The sequence below is a fragment of the Chiloscyllium punctatum genome, chromosome 8 (genome assembly GCF_047496795.1).
Source record: "Chiloscyllium punctatum isolate Juve2018m chromosome 8, sChiPun1.3, whole genome shotgun sequence".
Classification (NCBI taxonomy): domain Eukaryota; kingdom Metazoa; phylum Chordata; class Chondrichthyes; order Orectolobiformes; family Hemiscylliidae; genus Chiloscyllium; species Chiloscyllium punctatum.
This window is the reverse complement of record NC_092746.1, coordinates 42,950,119-42,969,917: the sequence shown is the minus strand read 5'-3', so window position 1 is coordinate 42,969,917 and position 19,799 is coordinate 42,950,119. Positions and strand designations below refer to the sequence as shown.

Genomic DNA, 19,799 nt, shown 5'->3' with positions numbered 1-19,799 from the left:
AATTGGGCACAATACATCAGTCAACCAAACGGAAGTAGAAATACAAAAAGCAGAAATACCCAAATAAATTAAACAAGCTACATCTCAAGATAAATGAGTGAATCCTTCAAATTTAAAATGGCTGTTATTCCCAAAATGCAAAAATAATTAAGGACGGATTGAATAGCAAGCTCTGGAAAAAATACTTTGTAAAACTGTACAATGCACAAATCATTGTGGATTAATCAGTTCAGAGAAACTGTCCTGAACAAAAAGACAGATACTTGTTGCTGGAATTCAGGGGATCCAAGTAAATATTTCTATTTACAATCTGAAAGATAATAACGTGCCTGATTTTGTTATATTAACATAACTGCAGAGTTACTCCAGAGATTCAAAACAAAATATTGTAAATTTAGGGATAGCAAATGGTTGAAAGTGATGGATAGCCAATAACAATACCAATTTTCAAAAGGTACAAGAGCAACACTAGCATGTAGAGGAAACAGCTTTAGTAAATAAACTTCCGAGTATACTTAGTAAGTCATTGAAGAGAGGAATAGAAAGACACATTAATATGGTACTGTCGGGGGATCTAATCTGAGAAGATCGCACTGCAGAGCTTTGCATCGCAGCAGGAGCAGGACGGACCTTTAACCCACCCAACCCAGGTCATCAGGATTTCTTGGGGCGTTGGAAAGATTGTGGAGCCCCAAGAAACATTTAAAAATTGACCTACCTGTATTTTCAGCTGTCCAGAAATGCCTAAAAAAGGGAGGAGGAGCATCCGAGGCCGGGTCTGCAGTTCAGCCTGCAGCAGCCTCGGAGCCAATTACTCTCCAGGACCTGGTGAACCAGCTCTCGAAATCTCACGAGATGCTGGGGAAACAGATTGGAGAGAAACTGGCTCCAGACTCTCTCATGCTGCAGAAGCATGAGCAGCAGCTGGGAGACCCGGAGAAGAGGACGGATGAGGTGGAGCACTGGGTCACAGTGGTGGAAGCTGATGCCAGTTCATTCAAGGATGAGATCCAAGCCCTGAAGATGCAGGCTCTTAATTTGTGTGACCAAGTGGATAATCTTGAAAACAGGGGCAGGAGAAAAAACATTTGGATCATCGGTCTGCCTGAGGATAAGGAAGGTGAGCGGCCTGTGGAATTTGTTGAAGATTGGCTTCCAAAATTCCTTGACTTGGAGACTGGCATGAGAGGACTGAAGATAGAGAGGGCTCACCGGGTCTGGGTCAACGCCCTCGTCCTTTCCTGGTGCGGTTCCATCATTACCGGGATAAGGAGTGTGTCATGGAGGCTTCCAGACTCCAGGGGAACGATCCAAAGGCCCTAATTTATGAGGGGTCTAAGATCATGTTTTTTCAGGACTTTTCAGCAACGGTGATCCAGAAACGAAAATCGTATGATGGTGTCATGTCAAGAGAAGATTGAAGGAGCTTGGGATTCAGTACTCCCTGAGATATCCGGCAGTGCTTCGGATCACCTTAGATGGATCCATGCATCTGTTTGACACATCGGAGAAGGCAAGAGACTTTGTGGACAAACTAACCTAATTTAAACAATTGTAGTATGTAAGAATATTTTTGCTTGGGTATGCGTTTATCATTCTGTAAAAGAAATGGAGGAAATCCGGTTGGAGCTTTGTTTTTCCTCCTTTGTTTTCTTCTATTGATAATAATTTGGTTCAAACTATGTCTGACGGTGGTTAAGATGTACATTTCAAATTTCTAAGTTGAGACAACCAAAGGATGGGTGCGGTATTTATTCCCTTTTTTTTATTAAATAAAAGAATTTTTTTATTCATATTGACATTCTATGGGGTGTTTATTCTTTTTAGTTTGTGCTTGCGATGCAGTTCTAGCTGGGAGACGTGAAGGTGGTTGAGATGGTTAGATCCCTATTTATGGGCAGTTCGGGATGGGTAGTTGCCCCCTCCAGGCAGGGGATGAGTTCCGCTACTCAGCGCTATTGGCGCTTTATATGTTGGTTTGTTTTCTAGTTTTTGTTGTTTTTTATTTTTAATAATTTTGTGTGTTTGTTAAATGTAGTGGTTTTAGTTTATGTAGTTTTTATATTTGGTGGACATGCGACATTAAGGCTCAGCAATTTGTGTTTGGGTTCCTCCTCTCTGAAATTTAAATGTAATTGCAGAAGATTATGGCTAATGATTTGATTAAATGGTGTACCTGGAATATCAAGGGAAGTTATTCACCAATTAAGAGAAAGAAGGTAGTCATGAATCTTAGAAAGGAGAAGGTGGATATTGCTTTGTTACAGGAGACACATTTGGATGACAAGAAACATCTGAAATTACAGCAGAATGGCTTTGACCGAGTTTATTTTTCATCATTTAATACCAGAAGTAGGGGAGTGGCTATATTGGTTAGGAAAAATCTGTCATTTAAATTATTGGAATGTGTTACAGACACATACGGGAGGTTTGTAATTCTTCAAGCCTTGATAAATGGGGAAGAATATGGTATTTTAAATGTTTACTGTCCCCCAGATCATCCTCTTAAATTCTTGGTAGATGCTTTTTCTAAACTGATAAGTCTCAAGTCTCGGCAGATCATTATAGGGGGAGATTTTAACTGCCTCATGGACCCCACAGTAGACAGGTTGCCTAAAGGTCCCGCGATACCCTCTGCACAAACTAAACAGTTAGTGGGTCTGTGTGGGGAATTAGGGTTGGTGGACGTCTGGAGGCGTCTCCACCCTACAGGTAGGGATTTAACGTTTTTCTTCAATCCACACAGATGTCACACGAGGATTGATTTTTTTCTGACCCCTGCGGTAACCCTGGATCTGGTAGCATCCTGTACAACTGATAATATTGCCATCTCTGATCATGCTCCAGTGTACCTCATGGTTAAAATCAAGGATGTTACAGTGGATTCAAGGTACTGGCGAATGGACCCCTTTATTCTCATGGACAGTAAGTGTGTGGAGTATTTTTCTAGGGAATTTCGGGCATTCCTAGACATCAACATAGCTCATCTGTTCTCTGGGAAACTGCCAAAGCTTATGCCAGAGGGTTAGTCATTTCATATTCCATCAGTAGGAAGCGGCAGAAGGGTGAGCAGCAACATCTCCTTGAAGCACGGTTGAAGGCAGCCGAGAAGGCCTATTTTGACAGACTGTCGTTGGTCAAACTACAGAGGATTATGGCACTCGGTCTGCACTAAATTCTGTGCTCACAGACGGCAAAGGAGCTGGCTTTTGCAAACCAAAGGTAATACGAGCATGGTGACAAGCCAGGCAAATACTTAGCATATCTTACTAGAAACAGAAGTGCCCCACAAACCATTATAGTGATTAGGGTCTGGGAACCTAACATATGATTCTAAAAAGATTAATGTGGCGTTCCAGAGATTCTACTCTATGTTATATCAGCCTAAAAATTGTGAGGAGGGGCAGGCCAAAATGGAATCCTTTTTTAGAGATCTGAAGCTCCCGGGTGTGACTCCCAAACAACAGTCCTTTCTCAATGCCCCATTATCAGAGCAAGAAGTGCAGGAAGCCGTGAGGCAGCTTCAGAGTGGAAAGGCGTCTGGCCCTGACGAACTTTCTAGTGAATTATATAAGGTACTTATATGTATACCGTCAGGCCTGATGCTGAATATGTTTAATGATTCATACAGTCATGACTGTCTCCCACCATCACTTATCCTTAAACAAGGGAAGGATCCGGAAGATTGTGCTTCATACAGGCCCATCTCGCTCTTAAAATTGGACTTTAAGATCCTCTCTAAGGCTCTCGCGTTAAGGCTGGAGAATGTGTTACCCTCTATTATTAAAGAGGATCAGACGGGCTTCATAAAGGGTCGCAGATCCTCCAATAATGTTAGGAGGCTGCTTAACGTAATTCAGGCATGCCAACAGCAGTCAATAGAGTGATTGGTGATTTCTTTAGATGCAGAGAAGGCATTTGACCGAATTGAGTGGCCGTACCTTTTCTATACTCTGGAGCGGTTTGGTCTGGGCAAAGTTTTCATACAATGGGTAAAGACTCTCTACAGTGTACCTCTCGCTGCAGTCATTACCAATGGGGTACGATCAAGCAATTTTAATATTTCTAGGGGCAGCTGGCAGGGCTGTCCCCTTTCACCATTACTTTTTACTTTAGTGATTGAACCGTTGGCAGAGGCCATTCGTGGGGATCTCAATATATCAGCTCCAGAAGTGAGGTCAAAATTACATAAGATCTCGCTGTATGCAGACGATGTTCTAATTTTCTTGACAAATCCAGCAGTTTCAGTGCCTTGCTTGGTACAATGCATTCACGCGTTTAGCACTTTTTCAGGGTATAAGATTAATTTTGCTAAATCAGAGGCTATGCCTATGGGTGGCCTTACGAAAGAGTTGGCTCTTGAGAGTGACTATAGATTCCCATTTAGGTGGTCACAGGGGGGTTTTGTGTATTTGGGCATATTCATTACTCCAGTTCTGGATTGGCTGTTGAAAGCCAATTTTACTCAATTATTTGAAAAAAATTAAACAAGATCTCCAAAGATGGGAGGCACTTCCAGTCTCATGGTTGGGCTGGATAGTGCTTAAGATGAATATTCTCCCCCGTTTGCTATATCTTATACGGATGCTCCCCCCAACTTTCAACAAACAAACACTCAGGAGACAGAATGGTTGGTTCAGCTCCTTTATCTGGCACCGTAAACGGCCCCTCATTAAATTAGCCAAACTGCAGTTGCCTCACAGATTGGGAGGAGAGGACCTTCCGGACATTAAAAATTACCAATTAAGCTCGCTTTTGACCTATGAGAGTGATTGGGTTTGTGGGGACCCTCTTTAAATATGGCTAGATATCAAAGCCTCCAAGGCAAGGTGTCCCCTTACCAGTTTGCTGTTTTTGGACAAAATGAGGACAGTTAGGGAATATTGCCACAACCCAATAGTCATCAATACTGTTAAAGCATGGAGGGCAATTCGGCAGAGGGAAGGTAAAATTGGCAAAACATCTTTGTTTACACCTTTAGTGGGTATGCGGAGTTTTCAACCAGGTATGATAGATTCAGGATTTAAACGTTGGGCACCTAGGGGTATATCTTGCATGGGTGATTTATTTGAGGGAGATGTAATGATGTCCTTCGATCAGTTAGTACGGAAGTACGAGTTACCTAATAGAGACCTCTTCTGTTTTTTTCAAGTTAGGGATTTTATTCAAAAAAAGACCACACTTTTGACTGATCCCTACAAATCTGACATAGAAGGAGGGGTACTAAGGGCTAAGAGTACACTCTCTGTCAGTACTTTTTATCACCAATTGGGGGGTGCCACCTCAGAGGAGTCTGATCAACTCTGCGAGATGTGGGATAGAGAGCTGGGTGTCGAAGTTTCTTCAGAGGCATGGGAGGATATTTGGGAGAATGCAAGGAAGATATCAATTTGCAATAGGACCCATGCTTTACAGTTGAAGATTCTCCACAGGGTCCACTTAGCCCCAGACCATTTATCAAAATTTAAACCAGTGGTATCTTCAGCATGTCCCAAGTGCAAGGTCTGCACGGGCACTCTTACCCATTGTCTTTAGTCTTGTGACAGGCTTCAAATGTATTGGAGCGCTGTGGTGGGTGCAATGGAGAGGACTTTAGGTGTAGGGGTGGAGAAGGACCCTTTTTTGCTCCTTTTGGGCCTACCCATTGTATTTCCTGCAGACTCGCATAAGGTAAAACTTTTCAATATTCTTACATTCTGTGCAAGGAAGAATATCTTGCTAGGTTGGATATCAGAAAACCCCCCAGGTCTGTCGGGTTGGCGGAAGAATGTTATGGAGCATATTCCCCTGGATTTTCTCACAAATATGGTACACCACAAAACTGAGAATTTTTACAAGACATGGCAACCCTTTTTGAAATACCTGGACACAGATTTATCTGCCACATTAACAAGGGCTTTTATATAGCCGTAACGATTGGGTCTCATGAGTCCAATATCCAGGGAGGAGGAACTGTGAATGTGTGAGTGTTTTGTTTGGCTGGACTGAGTTATTACTATTTATTTGTTTGTTGTTAGGTATGTATTTATTTAGTTAGTTAAATAGCTAGTTCAGGTTTTGTTTAATTTTATACTTCTCTGTATATGTTTATACATTCGTATAGGAGGGTGGGCTGGGGAATCTTTTTATTATTTGGGTTTAGTTTTGTACTGTTTTGAATTGCATTGTTTTGTATTTGTTGTAATATTTAAAAATATAATTTTTCTTAATAAAAATATATTATATAAAAAACATACTGTATAAAACAGATTGGTTTTAGACCAGAATGAAATTCAATAGATCAATCATTGATAAGACGAAGTTCACAAAAATTTATGGAACATCACATCACATACATTGTTGCCATTAGTAAGTAATTTTCAGCAAGTCTAGTGAATAGCAAGGAGGAATATGACCTGCCTAAAGGCTGCATGGACTTCTTGAGAGACTCGTCAGATTGATACAAAATAGCTATAAATAGTCATGAGTTCTATTAAAGTGGATAGGAAACTGACACAATGGTTTATAATCAACAATTGGAATGAGGCAACAGCACATAATATCACAAGCTATTTAATCCAGGAATAGAAGCAGTAAAATGGCAAGATTTCAAAACAATCTCTGATTTGCTGACAGCATTGGCTGTATAACAACATCTAAAACAGAATGGCTCAAATGAACATGGTAGTCTACTCTAATGCATTTTTAAAATTTACTCATGGGATGTGGGCCTTACGAGCTGGGCCAACAATTAAACAATTATTGCCCATCTTTAGTGATACAGAACACAATGAAGACCTTAAAAAAATGTCACACAGGTTGAGAAGTATGAGGATTATGTAGAAGGGAGGGGATTCAGTTGCTCAGGTAGAAGGTGTGTGTAATTCCAGAGAATAGGACTTCTGAAGAAGCCTCAGAACAATGGATTGGGCTTGTTTCTGCTCATTATGGAGACTAAATTTATGAACTAATAGCTATCCACATGTTATTACATGGTTAGAATGTTGGAATAAGAAATCTTGTTGAGAAAAAGATACCACAGAGATGAGATACCAGGAAGAATACTGCAAAACCAAAGATGCAAAGAATTAATACTACAAATCTGCAATCTGAAAGATGGACTATGCCAGAAATCATCAAGTCTGGTAACGTTTATAGGAGGTAAGGATAGAGGTAACAGGCAGAATTTAATGTCTCCAGAAGAAACAGAGGTAGGGGAACAGCCTATGATCAGACTGGAGGAGATCCTGCCATATTCTTATCTGTCTCCATCATGTCCCAGAAGAAAAAAAGATAATAGTGCCCTCAACTTCCACTTAAAACTCCTATTCTCCCTCCAGTGGGATTCATCAAGCCTCAGCACAAGAACTAGTCATCCAGGTTGCATGCTCAGGAAACCCTGGATTGAGCTGCGGCTTTCGAGAAAGAGAGCACCCCTTATTCTTAGGCACTCTGCAACTGATCACGGGACCCAGCATTAGTATGGCGGAACACTCCACCCTAGTTGGCATTCTCAAGAATCCCTTACCAATGTTCTGAGAAGGCCCCACTGAAAGAAAGGCAGACCCTCTAACGTTGCACTGCCAGGACTGTACAATGCCAAAGCTGCAAAATATTTTCATGGCCCAAGAAATGCAATGGCTGTGTGATGAACAAACTGGCCCTCCCTCAGAATGATAGCATCCACATGTGTGCCAATGCCACTCTGCTAGTGCCAAGCTACTTCACCAGTCAGCCACCAGGTTGAAATTAGTTGTGAAAGTTGAACCCAGGCCTTATAAGCTCAAGTGCTATTTGAAATTACCATCCGAGACCATTCTCAGCAAGATTGAGAGTTTGGGGAAAAGTTTAGCAGTGGTAGAGAGGAGATTGGTGCAGAATTGAAGTGGTGTCTGACAATTTCTCAAGGCTAGAAGCAAAACAATGCTGGAAGCCAAGTGACATCCCAATCTGCCCGCTTTGCATGCTCCAGTACTAACATGCCACACTCTTGTTAGCACTAGTGTGATGTGCTATGCAGACCATATTACAAGTGAGGAGAGTGATATGGCAATTAATTTTCCCTTGCTGGGCATTAACTGTACTAATGTCACCAGTGTTACAAAATCGAACTTTGCAGCCTTGAATTTCATTATTTTATTATTTGCAAAAATGTCACCTTGTTAGCTAGATGTCTTCTGCCAGGTCACTTCCATTGGATTACAAAGTATGGTTTTAGAAAGGTAATAATTCTCATATAATATTACAGCATTAGCATCAGTTAATTCTCATCGACCCCAGCTATGACCTTCTCTTCTTAATAGTCCCACCCAGCAGTTAGCCTGAGTAGGAAATGGAATAACGCCAATGCCAATGAAGTCACACAGTAAAACGGAGCTAAAAGCTTCAAGCTCTAGGAATTCAATCCACAATGATGGATTACACTGCAACCACAACTCCTGATAAGTATTGATGTTGTTATAGCACACACCTCATTGCAAGCAGATTTTGGGACTTTCAGTCTGCCAAGTGTTTTCAATTGGCAAAAGAAATCATGGACAATGCAGCGAACGTGTAAACATGGAACTGGTCAGCAGCTGGACTTAATAGGCTGTTAAGTTAGGAAAAGTAGGCAATTCAAGCAATTTGGCAGTATAATTCTGATACAGATGAGATGTACAATAGGGAGTCAGATGAACTGACCAAATACTGCATGGTCAAGAATTTTGTATATTAAAGAAGCACTTCCTGAATAAAATTTAACTTTTCAATTTCAACATTTACTTTGCATTGTCAGGTTCATGTGGACATTGTGAGTAATCACACCAACATTCATTTTGAGTGCATGTGGGTCATGGAACTAGATCTATTCCATTAGTTCAGTCTGACTTTAGTCAGTTTGACTGCTAAACATTCAAATACAAATTGGTTTTGGATTAATAACAGCATGATCCTGAATCAAATGTAACATACTTATCTTTTCCAAACATGGCTGCTGTCTGACAATGTACAGGACCATAAAAGTAGGACTAATTGTTTATCTCACTAAGTCTTCCTTTCAGACAAACAGTTATGATAAACTTGTTCCTATTTTACATGTGCTTTGTTACAAACTCTTATTAGCAAACTAGAAAAGTCAATCATATTAATAAGCAGGTTAAGATGAAAGAATCGTAAGTGCTTTTATTCACCTGATATGTTGCTAAAATATGAGAAAGAAGATTGCATCGACTTGCTCCAAGAAGGTCCACTTTCTGGCACACATCATTCTTTAGTTTGTCAAAGTGAATCTTCGCATGACGAACTTGGCCCTGGACCTTAAATGAGGAAGAAATCATAATTACATGTGTGATTGGAGACAGTTCTCACAGTGAGAAACACAAATACAAAAAGGTGAAAACCAAAAATATTTCACTAGATGATTAAATTACTAAAAAGCAAATTAGCACACTTTATCAAGGATACTTTGTTACAAACTATCAGATATAAAACCTACATTCCTGTTTCTGAATCCTGGAAGTAGATCTTCACTCTACAAATCATGATTTGGAGATGTCAGTGTTGGACTGGGGTATACAAAGTTAAAAATCACATAACACCAGGCTATAGTCCAACAGGTTTAAATGGAAGCACTAGCTTTCAAACCGCTGCCCCTTCATCAGGTGGTGCTCCTGATGAAGGAGCGGCACTCTGAAAGCCAGTGCTTCCAATTAAACCTATTGGACTATAACCTGGTGTTGTGTGATTTTTAACTTGATTCTACAAAGTTGCATTAGCACAACTAATGTTAGCCCTGCTGCCCTTGGGAAACTGAAATCAGTAAATTTATAATTACTCAAATCTTTTAAATATTATCATCCTTGGCAAAAGTTCATAACTTTCTCACAACCTCAAAGATTGATTGTTCAACAAATTTAGTGTTTATGTAGCAGAAGGCAAATAAGTTATTCCATGCCCTTCTTTTATAACCTCTTTTGCATCAAAGTCCGTTTAATAATAGGGCAACAGTTTATACCTGATATGACAACTCACTCAGTGGCAGCTGCTGGACCTACTAATTCTTTCTGGTGTTTTCCATTTTTATTTCAGACTAATATCATCTGCAATGATTTATGTTTTGCTAATATCACTTCATTATTTGGAAGTTTACAGATTTCAGGAACTAATCAATAAGAGCACAGAAAAAGTTATGCTTAGGGAAAGAAAGAGCATACTTGGAATAACTTCACATTAGAATGCAGTTCCAGGTTTCTTTTTGATCCCTTAAGTAATACACTTTAGAAAGTATTCATACACATTAATTAAGATGGAATCATATGTAAAAGCCATCAGTTGTCAATGAAAAGGTAAACAAACAAAGAGACCATAAGCAAAATTGCACTCAAGATCCTGGTCTTAATGATAACTGTTATAATCAGATCATCAAATGAAGTCTGTTGGAGAGCCAAGGTGTCCCTGGAGAAGGAGTACATGGTGTGCACCAACTCCTTCGTGATTTTCAAGGAAAGGTGGGCACCGCAGGGAGTGAAGTGTATTATTTCCTCCTCCAACTCTATTTTGATTTAATCCCTGCCCTTCCCTTCACCGTTTGATCACGCAGCATTGCCCTCTTGAGAAGGACTCTGCTTATCACTGGCCACTTCGGTGTTTCTTTTCTTCCTGGTGGTGGAAATTGAATAGAGATTTATATACCTGTTGTCTTTCAGCACACACACACACACACACACACACAACATGGGTGCTGGAGAAAATATAAGCGCTACTGTAGTTAAGCGGTAGTGTGGGGATAAAGTAAAACAAAATTAACAAAAAAAAACGAAAAAAAAATGATGTCTGCTGATCTCTGTGAATGATCAATCTTGTTAACAGTCACAATCTTTTATGATTAAATGTGTGCTTCTCCATAGATTTAAAAATGGTGCTTCCAGGAAAGCAAAAATGGAAATTTCATGCTTCTCACGTGGTTACAGGCATCCAGTAAAAAATATAGTTAGAAACACTTTGAAGAAAATATTATTCTGCACGTAAGTTTAATTGGTTTCCAGTAAGTTGCAAATTTCAGATTTAGTAACAAAGTTTCAATACAGAAAGCAAGGTGGCACTCAAAAAGATGCAAGAGAGCAGCCATGAAAGCATGGGCCCAGGAAAGTGGAGTCAAGGATTATCAGGTCAGTTATGATCTCAATGAACGTTAGAATGGACTCAAATGGGCTGAATGACCTCCTTCTGCTCCTATGTCTTATGGCCTTGTGCATTTAAAAAAAAATTAACAGGATGTCAGCATCACTGGCCAGGCCAGCATTTAAATTACCCAGAGGGCAGTTAAGTGTCAACCGCATTGCTGTGGGTCTGTTGTCCAGACCAGGTAAAGACAGCGGTTTCCTTCCCTAAAAAAGGACATTAGTGATCCAGATTGGTTTTTTCAGCAATGGCCACAAAGTTACCAGATAGTAGAATTTGCATTCAATTAATATCAGCTCTGTGAGGATTTGAACCTGGTGCCCCAGAACATTACCAAGGTCTTTCGATTAATAGTCTAGCAATAATACCACTAGGCCATCATCTCCCCTTTATGGACAAATCTTATTACATGGCAGTAGATTTCCTGTTCTGTTGCTGCTGGTAAATTAAATAAATGCATTACAAGGACATGCAAGATAAAATATGTAATGCACAACATATAGCTCTATCATTGTAGCAGAATACTGTGACTTTAATTTCACAAGTCAAATAGTTCAGCAAAACGCATCAAGGCAGTAAAATTTGAACTGTTGAGGGAAATCTGCTTGGTTAAGTCAGAGTTTAATGGTTCTTCAAGCTACAAATCACTACCACCCAGGATATAATGCATTTATTTCAATTTGAACAAATGTTAAGCTAAATCATATTTCATGGGCCTTCTAAATCTGGTATTATTTTATGTATTTTCTATTAATTAAATAGTCTCTATGCACATTCCAACAGGCCTGCTTTCTAAATACTGCTATTGAATTATATTTGTTTCTGAGGCCTACTCCTGTAAACAAATCTTAGAATTAATTTGTCGAGAATTAAACACAGCAGAAAATAGTGATTCAAGAAAACTGATTTTCTGGTTTGCTTGCCACCAAAAGCTATAACTCAGAAATTTGGTTGCTTATACATTCTACTGACAGGTGAGGCTCCCTCCTGACAGTGCAGAGTTGGCGCATTACCCCAATAAATTTAATGTGTCAGTTTTAGTAACACAAATATCTACCTTTATCAATATGCCAATCAGTGGATACAGGATTATACTGTGACCACATAATTCAAGCAGTTCTTTGCTAGGGTTATAGGTTGGTTATAAAGACAGGTAAATGTTTCATATAGTCATGATTTGGAGATGCTGGTGTTGGACTGGGGTGTACAAAGTTAAAAATCACACAACACCAGGTTATGGTCCAACAGGTTTAATTGGAAACACTAGCTTTCGGAGCGCTGCTCCTTCATCAGGTGGTGGTGGTGGTGGAGTACACATTGTAAGACACAGAATTTATAGCAAAAGTTTACAGTGTGATGTAACTGAAATTATACATTGAAAAATATCTTGATTGTTTGTTAAGTCGCTCATCTGTTAGAATGACCATGTTAGTTTCACTTCTTTCATATGTAAATCACAAAGCTTTTTAAAAAGTTACATTCTCAGGTTAACTTTAATAATTGGTGTCAGCCCAGACAATATGTTGAAGGTTTTAGCCCCCTGTGTGCTGACGTCTGTGCCATAATGTTAGACTGATTCTAACCTAAAAAGTGTTAAGAGAGTCTTACATGGATTCATGCAGTTTTTGAGCAAAGTGCAATGTAACTCTGCAAGTACAAATTCACCCACAAATGTATATATGTGTGTGTGTGCGTGCATATGGATGTGTGTGTGTGTGTGTGTGTGTGTGTGTGTGTGTGTGTGTGTGTGTGTGCGAGAGAGAGTGTACATGTGTGTGCGTGAGTGTAAAAGGGGTCTAAGTCTGTGAGAGGGTGCATGTGAGAGTGTGGGAGTGTATGTGTCTGTAGTAGTGTGTGTGACTGTGTGTGTGTGTGTCTGTGTCTGTGTGTGTATATATGTAGGAGCGTCTATGTGCGTATAGTGCAATAGTGGTCACCTGTAGTGTGAAATGAACCCAAAAAGGTCCCGGTTGAGGCCCTCCCTATGGATATGGAACCTAGCTATCAGCCTCTGTTCGGCCACTTTTCGCTGCTGTCTGTCCCGAAGTCCACCTTGGAGGAAGGTCTGAGGTTCAATGTCCTGGACCGCTGAAGTGTTCCCCAACTGGGAGGGAACACTCCTGTCTGTTGATTGTTGTGCGGTGCCCATTCATCCATTGCCATGGCCTCTTCTCGGTTTCACCAAAGTACCATGCCTCAGTGCATCCTTGCCTGCAGCGTATGAGATAGACACCTTTGGCCGAGTCACTTGAGTACCTGCCACGTACAAGGTGGGAGGTGATCCCACGTGTAATGGTGGTATCCATGTCCTCACTCTGATATGTCTTGCAGCGCCTACTGTGACAGGGTTATATGGAGTTGTCCTGATAGTCGGGCAGTTTGCTACGAACAACTACCAAACCTCAAACAGATCACTGTTCATTGCAAACTGCCCGACTTTCAGGACAACTCCATATAACCCTGTCACAGTGGGTGCTGCAAGACGTGTCAGAGTGTGGACATAGATACCACCATTACACGTGGGATCACCTCCCACCTGTACGTGGCAGGTACTCAAGTGACTCGGCCAAAGGTGTCTATCTCATACGCTGCGGCAAGGATACCCTAAGGCATGGTACTTTGGTGAAACTGAGCAGAGGCTACAGCAACTGATGTGTGGTATCCATTCAATCAACAGACAGGACTGTTCCCTCCCAGTTGGGGAACACTTCAGAGGTCCAGGACATTCGACCTCGGACCTTCAGGTGACCATCCTCCAAGGCAGACTTCGGGACAGGCAGCAGCGAAAAGTGGCCGAGCAGGGGCGGATAGTCAAGTTCGATACCCATAGGGAGGGCCTCAATCAGAATCTTGGTTTCATGTCACACTAAAGGTGATCACCATTGCACTGTACACACACACACACACACACACACACACACACACACACACGTTTTTTGTACTTGCAGCGTTACATTGTACTTTGCTGAAAAACTGCATGAATCCATGTAAGACTCTGTTAACTCGTTTTTTAGATTAGAATCAATCTAAACATTATGGCACAGACAACAGCACACGGGCCCTAAAACCTTCAACACATAATCTGGTCTGACACCAATTGTAAAAGTTAACCTGAAAAAATGTAACTTTTAAAAAAAAGCTTTGTGATTTACATATGAAAGAAGTGAAACGAACATGGGTCATTCTAACAGATGAGAGACTAAACAAATAATCAAGGTATTTTTCAATGTATAATTTCAGTTACATCACACTGAAAATTTTTGCTATAAATTCTGTATCTTACAATTGTGTACTGCACAGCCACCTGATGAAGGAGCAGCGCTCTGAAAGCTAGTGCTTCTAATTAAACCTGTTGGACTATAACCTGGCGTTGTGAGATTTTTAACTTCATAGAATTATAGAATCCCTAGTGTGAAAGCAGGCCATTTGGCCCATAAGTTCACACCAACTCTCTGAACAGCATTGCAGTCAGACCTATTCCCTCCCCCCACAACCCTATCCCTATAACATTGCATTTACCATGGCGGACCCAATTGACCTGCAAATCATAGGCAGATAAGCACGGAGGAGAAATTGAGCTCTGCAGATGCTGGAGATCAGAATTGAGAGAGTGGTGCTGGAAAAGCACAGCAGGTCAGGCAGCATCCGAGGAGCAGGAGAATCGACGTTTCGGGCTGGAGCTTTCATCAGCTAAGCATGGCCAATCCGGCTAACCTACATATCTTTGGACCGTGAGAGGAAACAAAAGCACTTGGAAGAAACCCACACAGACATGGAGAAAATATGCAAACTCCACACAAACAGCTGCCAGAGGCTGGAATTAAACCAGGGTCCCTGGCGGTGTGAGGCAGCAGTTATCAATCCTAATACCACCATGCAAAGTGGCCCTTTTCTTCCTTTATTCATTCTGGGAATGAGGGTATCACTGCAGCATTTATTGCCCATCCCTAACTGCCCAAGGGCAGTTAAAGAGTCAACCATATTGCTCTAGATCTGGAGTCACATGTCAGCTACACCTGATAAGTTTCCTTCCTTAAAAAAGGACATTAGTGAACACGATGAGTTTTTCCAACAATCGGCAATGCATTCATGGTCACCATTAGACTCTTAGTTACAGATATTTATTGCATTCAAATTCTATCATCTGCTGTGGCAGGATTTGAACCCAAGTCCCAGAACATTATCTGCCTCTGAGTTAACAGTCCATCGTTGCTTCTCCTTGCATTTTAGTCAGTGTTCAGGAATGAGGAAAATGAGAAGAATAAAATAAGAACACTTAGATGTTCTCTAGATGAAATTAGTCAAGTTGCTGGCTAATTTCCTACTATTAATGAAGATGACCATGGAAAATACCCATGTGGGCAAGCCTTTTCTCACAGCTTGACAAAATGTTTGTTTTGATAAAAATATATTTACAATTGACCCACAACAATGAAGAACGTTTCTCTGAATGGGAAACCAAACATGCACACAAGTAATCGCAAATAATTTATTCATTCCCAAACTATTCAATCTTGAAAATCTTGTTTTAGTTCGGTCAATACATATAGCAGATTTGAAGATAAGGCAAAAACAGAGTAGCTTGACTAATCAACAATAAAATCCTGCCCACTTTCCCATACCTCTATTATATAGAACTACTTCTCACTTGTTCCAGTCATTGCTCCAGACAATGAACAGAGTATGTTGCTGAAATGTTGGGGCCTATCAGCTCTTTCAAGTAAATCTATTAAGGGAACAACTGGTCTTTTCAAAGCAAAGCTGTAAATTGTCCTCAATGGGAAGTAAATTATACCCTAACATTCAACTCTGGCATTGGTGATTAAACTGCCATGAAATAAACAAACAAATTGGATTATTCTAACACATAAATCAATTGCTGCTGCCCCAACTGAAACTGAATCGCATATTCATTAAGAAGTCACCTGTCGTTTACAGTCTGTACCTTATAAAAGTCAATTACCTCTTCACACAGATGCCTATGACATGAGTGGAAATAGAAAGGAAAGCTTGTAGGTTCACACTGAAAATATTAGAGAGAGAGTTTTGTTCTAACTTTGAAGAAAAATCTCTTCTTTACCATGGAAGGTTTATTAACCTTGTGTAAAATGTACTATATATGCCAATGAAATTCTTCTTTTGTAGTAATAATTTAATAATTAAAGAAAAAATATTAAGAGTTAACACAAGTGTTGTTTCAATAAAAAAAAACAAAGAATTAACAAGAATTACAAGATGGTAGACAAAACAAGAAACAGCACTCACATTGGTTTCCACTAGTGATGATACAAGTAATATCCTAGAAATAGCTGTAAAAATCAGGAAATTAAAGGGCAGGAAGAGACCCAAAAACATAACAATTACCAGAAAAATAGTGCTGAGTAAATTGTTGGAACTGTGAGTTAATAAGTCCCAAGGTCCTGATGATTTCATCCTCGGATTTTAAAACTAGTCACCAGTGAAATAGTTGATGGGTTGATTAAAAGTTTCCAGAACACCTTTGATTCAGGGGAAGTTCATTCAATTGAAAGTAGCAAATTCAACTCCTCTATTAAAAAAAAGGACAGAGGCAGAAACCAGGAGAACAACAGGCAAGTTAGCTGAATATCTATCATATGGAAAACATTAGAAGCTATTAAAGGTGTTATAACAAGGCACTTGGATAAGTTCAAGGTAATCAACAGAGCCAACATGGATTTATCAGAGAGCAATCATATTTAACTGATTTATGGGAGTTCTTTGAAGATTTAAAGTGTGCTGTGGAAAAAGGTGAACAAGTGGATGTATTGTACCTACAAAGGTGGCAGAAATTAAAAGCTCAAGAAGTAGGAGTAACATATTAGCATGGGTGGTAGATTGACTAGTTAGCAAAAAACAGATCAGGGATAAATGCGTCTTTTTCAGGCCAGCAGAATATCATGAGTGGCATGCCACAGGGGTCAGTAGTGGGGCCTCAATTCTTTACAATTTACAAAAACAATTTGGATGAAGGAATGACAGGTAAATTTATTCATGACACAAAGATAGGAAAGGGAGTTGTGAAGCAGCCATAGGCAGGCTATAAATGGACACAGATTGATTAAGTAAAATGGACAAAGATCTGGCAAATGGAGTATAATATGGGTAAATGTGAAATTATCCATTTTGGCAGAAGAATAAAAAAAAAGTATAATATCTAAGTGGTGAGAGGTTATACAGCTGACATGCAAAGAGATTTGGGTGCCCTAATACAAAGCTACAAAAGTATCGCATGCAGATACAGCAGGTAATTAGGAAATCTAATAAGATGTTATTTTTTATTACAAGCAGAAGTATATAGGACAATGGTGAGACTGCGTTTGGTGTACAGTGTACTGTACTGATCACTGTTCATATGGAAGGACGTTAATGCATTGGAAGCAGTTCAGAGAAGGTATACATGGAATGAGCAGATTGCCTCATGATAAAAAGCCTGGACAGGCATCCAATGGGGTTTAGAAGAGTCAGGTGACTTGATTAAAAAACAAACAAACATTCAAAATTCTGAGGGGACTTGACTTGAGGGGTGGACGTGTAAAAGAAGGTTTCCTCTTGGTGGAGAGTGTCTAGAAATAGAGATCAGATTTTAATAATGGGAGGTCACCCATTTAATCAAATGAGGAAAAATAAGTGATCAGACACTTGTCGGTCTTTGGAATTTACTTTCTCACAAAAAGATAGTGAAAGCAGAATTTTTAAAATATTTTAAAAGCAGAAGCAGATAGATTGCTGATTACAAAACGAAAAGAAAGATTATTGGGGTATGCAGAAACTTAAGAGTTGAAGTTAAAATTAGATCAGTGCTGATCTTATTGAATGACCTTCCAAGCTCACAGAGCTGCGTGGCCTACTTTTGTTCATATGATCATATTCTTTCCCATTTCCTGAGTGCTACAATACTCCAAAACAATCTGCTATTTAGACCATTTGGTTTACATTTCTTCCTTAACTATAAATAAGTGTTGACATTGCTATGTTCTCTGAATGTATGCATTTCTCTTATTTATAAAGACAACGTCAACATTTTCATGACAAGTGGAAATGTTTGTTTCTTAAGCATGACTTGAAAACTAGGAAGTGCTTGGTTTAAAAGAAAAATTGGAGTATAAAGCAGTACTTCAGAAAGCTGTTTGTTTTTCTAGTAAAGGCAACTTGGACAGCAAACAGACAAAGAAAAATTCAGGATACAGTTGTCTAGTCAATTGAAGTTCATTCAAAAAAGTGGTTATAGATTTTAAAAAGTGAGAAAGAAATTGATGAATTATATCAGCCAGCCAGTGGTAATAGTTTACAGTATAACTAGAATCTCAGTCTGAATTTGCATTTTTACTATTCAGATTCCCAGTACTGAGCTAAGTCGCAGAAAAGAGACATGGTGCTGAAGCTTTATCTTGCAAAACACAGAAATGCTAAAATTTCAAGTGATCACAACAAACTATGCCACAGGAAGAAAGTGTGTTGATTGGTAACTCTAATTAGGTGAGACAATTTCCTGTTACTTTCTCCAATTATACTCCTCAGGCTTCCAGGTAATTTAAAAAAAAACAAGGCTTGAACACATTTCTTGTATTTGCAGAGAATAGGTTCCTGAATACAAATAATGTCATTTCTAGCAAAGGGAAGTGAGCCATGTTACAAGCTCAACTGATTATCTTAAAAATAATTGTTAGTGCAGCTATTGCTATACTCAAAAATGCTTAGCAAGTGTTGCCCAATTGCAGGATCACATTTAACATTTCATTCTAAAAACTGGTCAAGATCAAGGTGAAATACACCATAATTCTATTCAAAGGAGGTCAGGCAATTTTTCTGGCGTCCAGTTCAATATTTATTCTTTGCCAGGTGAAGTGAAGAGAGAAGAAAGATCTGATTATTTTTTAAGACAGCTTTAGCAATAGGCAAGCTGGACCAAACGGCCTCTATGTGTTGGAAATTGCCATGTCTTTATGTAGCATAAGAGTTGGTGTTTACTTCATGAAGAAGAAAAATGGATGGTTCAGTTGGCTCATTGAATTTATGCATTTTCAGACAGGAAAATATGATTTGAAAACAAAAGGCTACTTTCCTTTAACCAGAACATCATATTGATGTTTAAAAAAGCTATGCATTTCTTGCCAGGACAGTAATTAAATACAATCAATTTTTTTTCAAAATGCAAATCTTTACTTATTTCAGTCTAATTTTAATTCTTCCTCAAAATTTTCCAATATTGTGTGAATTCCACTCAGTGCAATAACTCCACAAAATCAAAGCACTTTGCTGTCATTTAATCAGCACCATTTTGAAAACAGCACACTGTGTAATGGTACAGATTCAAATAACAGAGTCATAGTTCTACAGCACAGAAGCAGACCCTTCACTACAATCAGATATCTAAAATTGATCGTGTGATTTGTCAGCATTTGGCCCATATCCTTCTAAACCCTTCCTATTCATATACCCACTCAGGTGCCTTTGAAATGTTTTTATTGCACCTGCCTTTTTGGATGAAAAAGCTGCCCCTCAAGTGCCTTTTAAATCTTTCCCCTCTCACCCTAAACCTATGCCATCTAGTTTTGGACTCCCCCACACTGGGTAAAAGACCTTGGCTATTCACCATATCAATGCCCCTCAGGATTTTATAAACTTCCCTCAGCTTCTGA

At 39.5% G+C, this 19,799-nt stretch overlaps 1 protein-coding gene across 4 annotated transcripts in view; it reads right to left on the bottom strand.

Annotated features, from left to right (window-relative positions):
- The window catches only part of ica1 (islet cell autoantigen 1), a 135,147-nt gene that overhangs the window by 71,316 nt on the left and 44,032 nt on the right, over positions 1-19,799 (bottom strand). For all 4 annotated transcript variants that reach the window (XM_072575413.1, XM_072575416.1, XM_072575414.1 and 1 more), the window contains exon 7: positions 9,150-9,275. In XM_072575413.1, the coding sequence (XP_072431514.1) occupies positions 9,150-9,275 (126 nt within the window). The remainder of the gene's footprint in view (positions 1-9,149; positions 9,276-19,799) is intronic.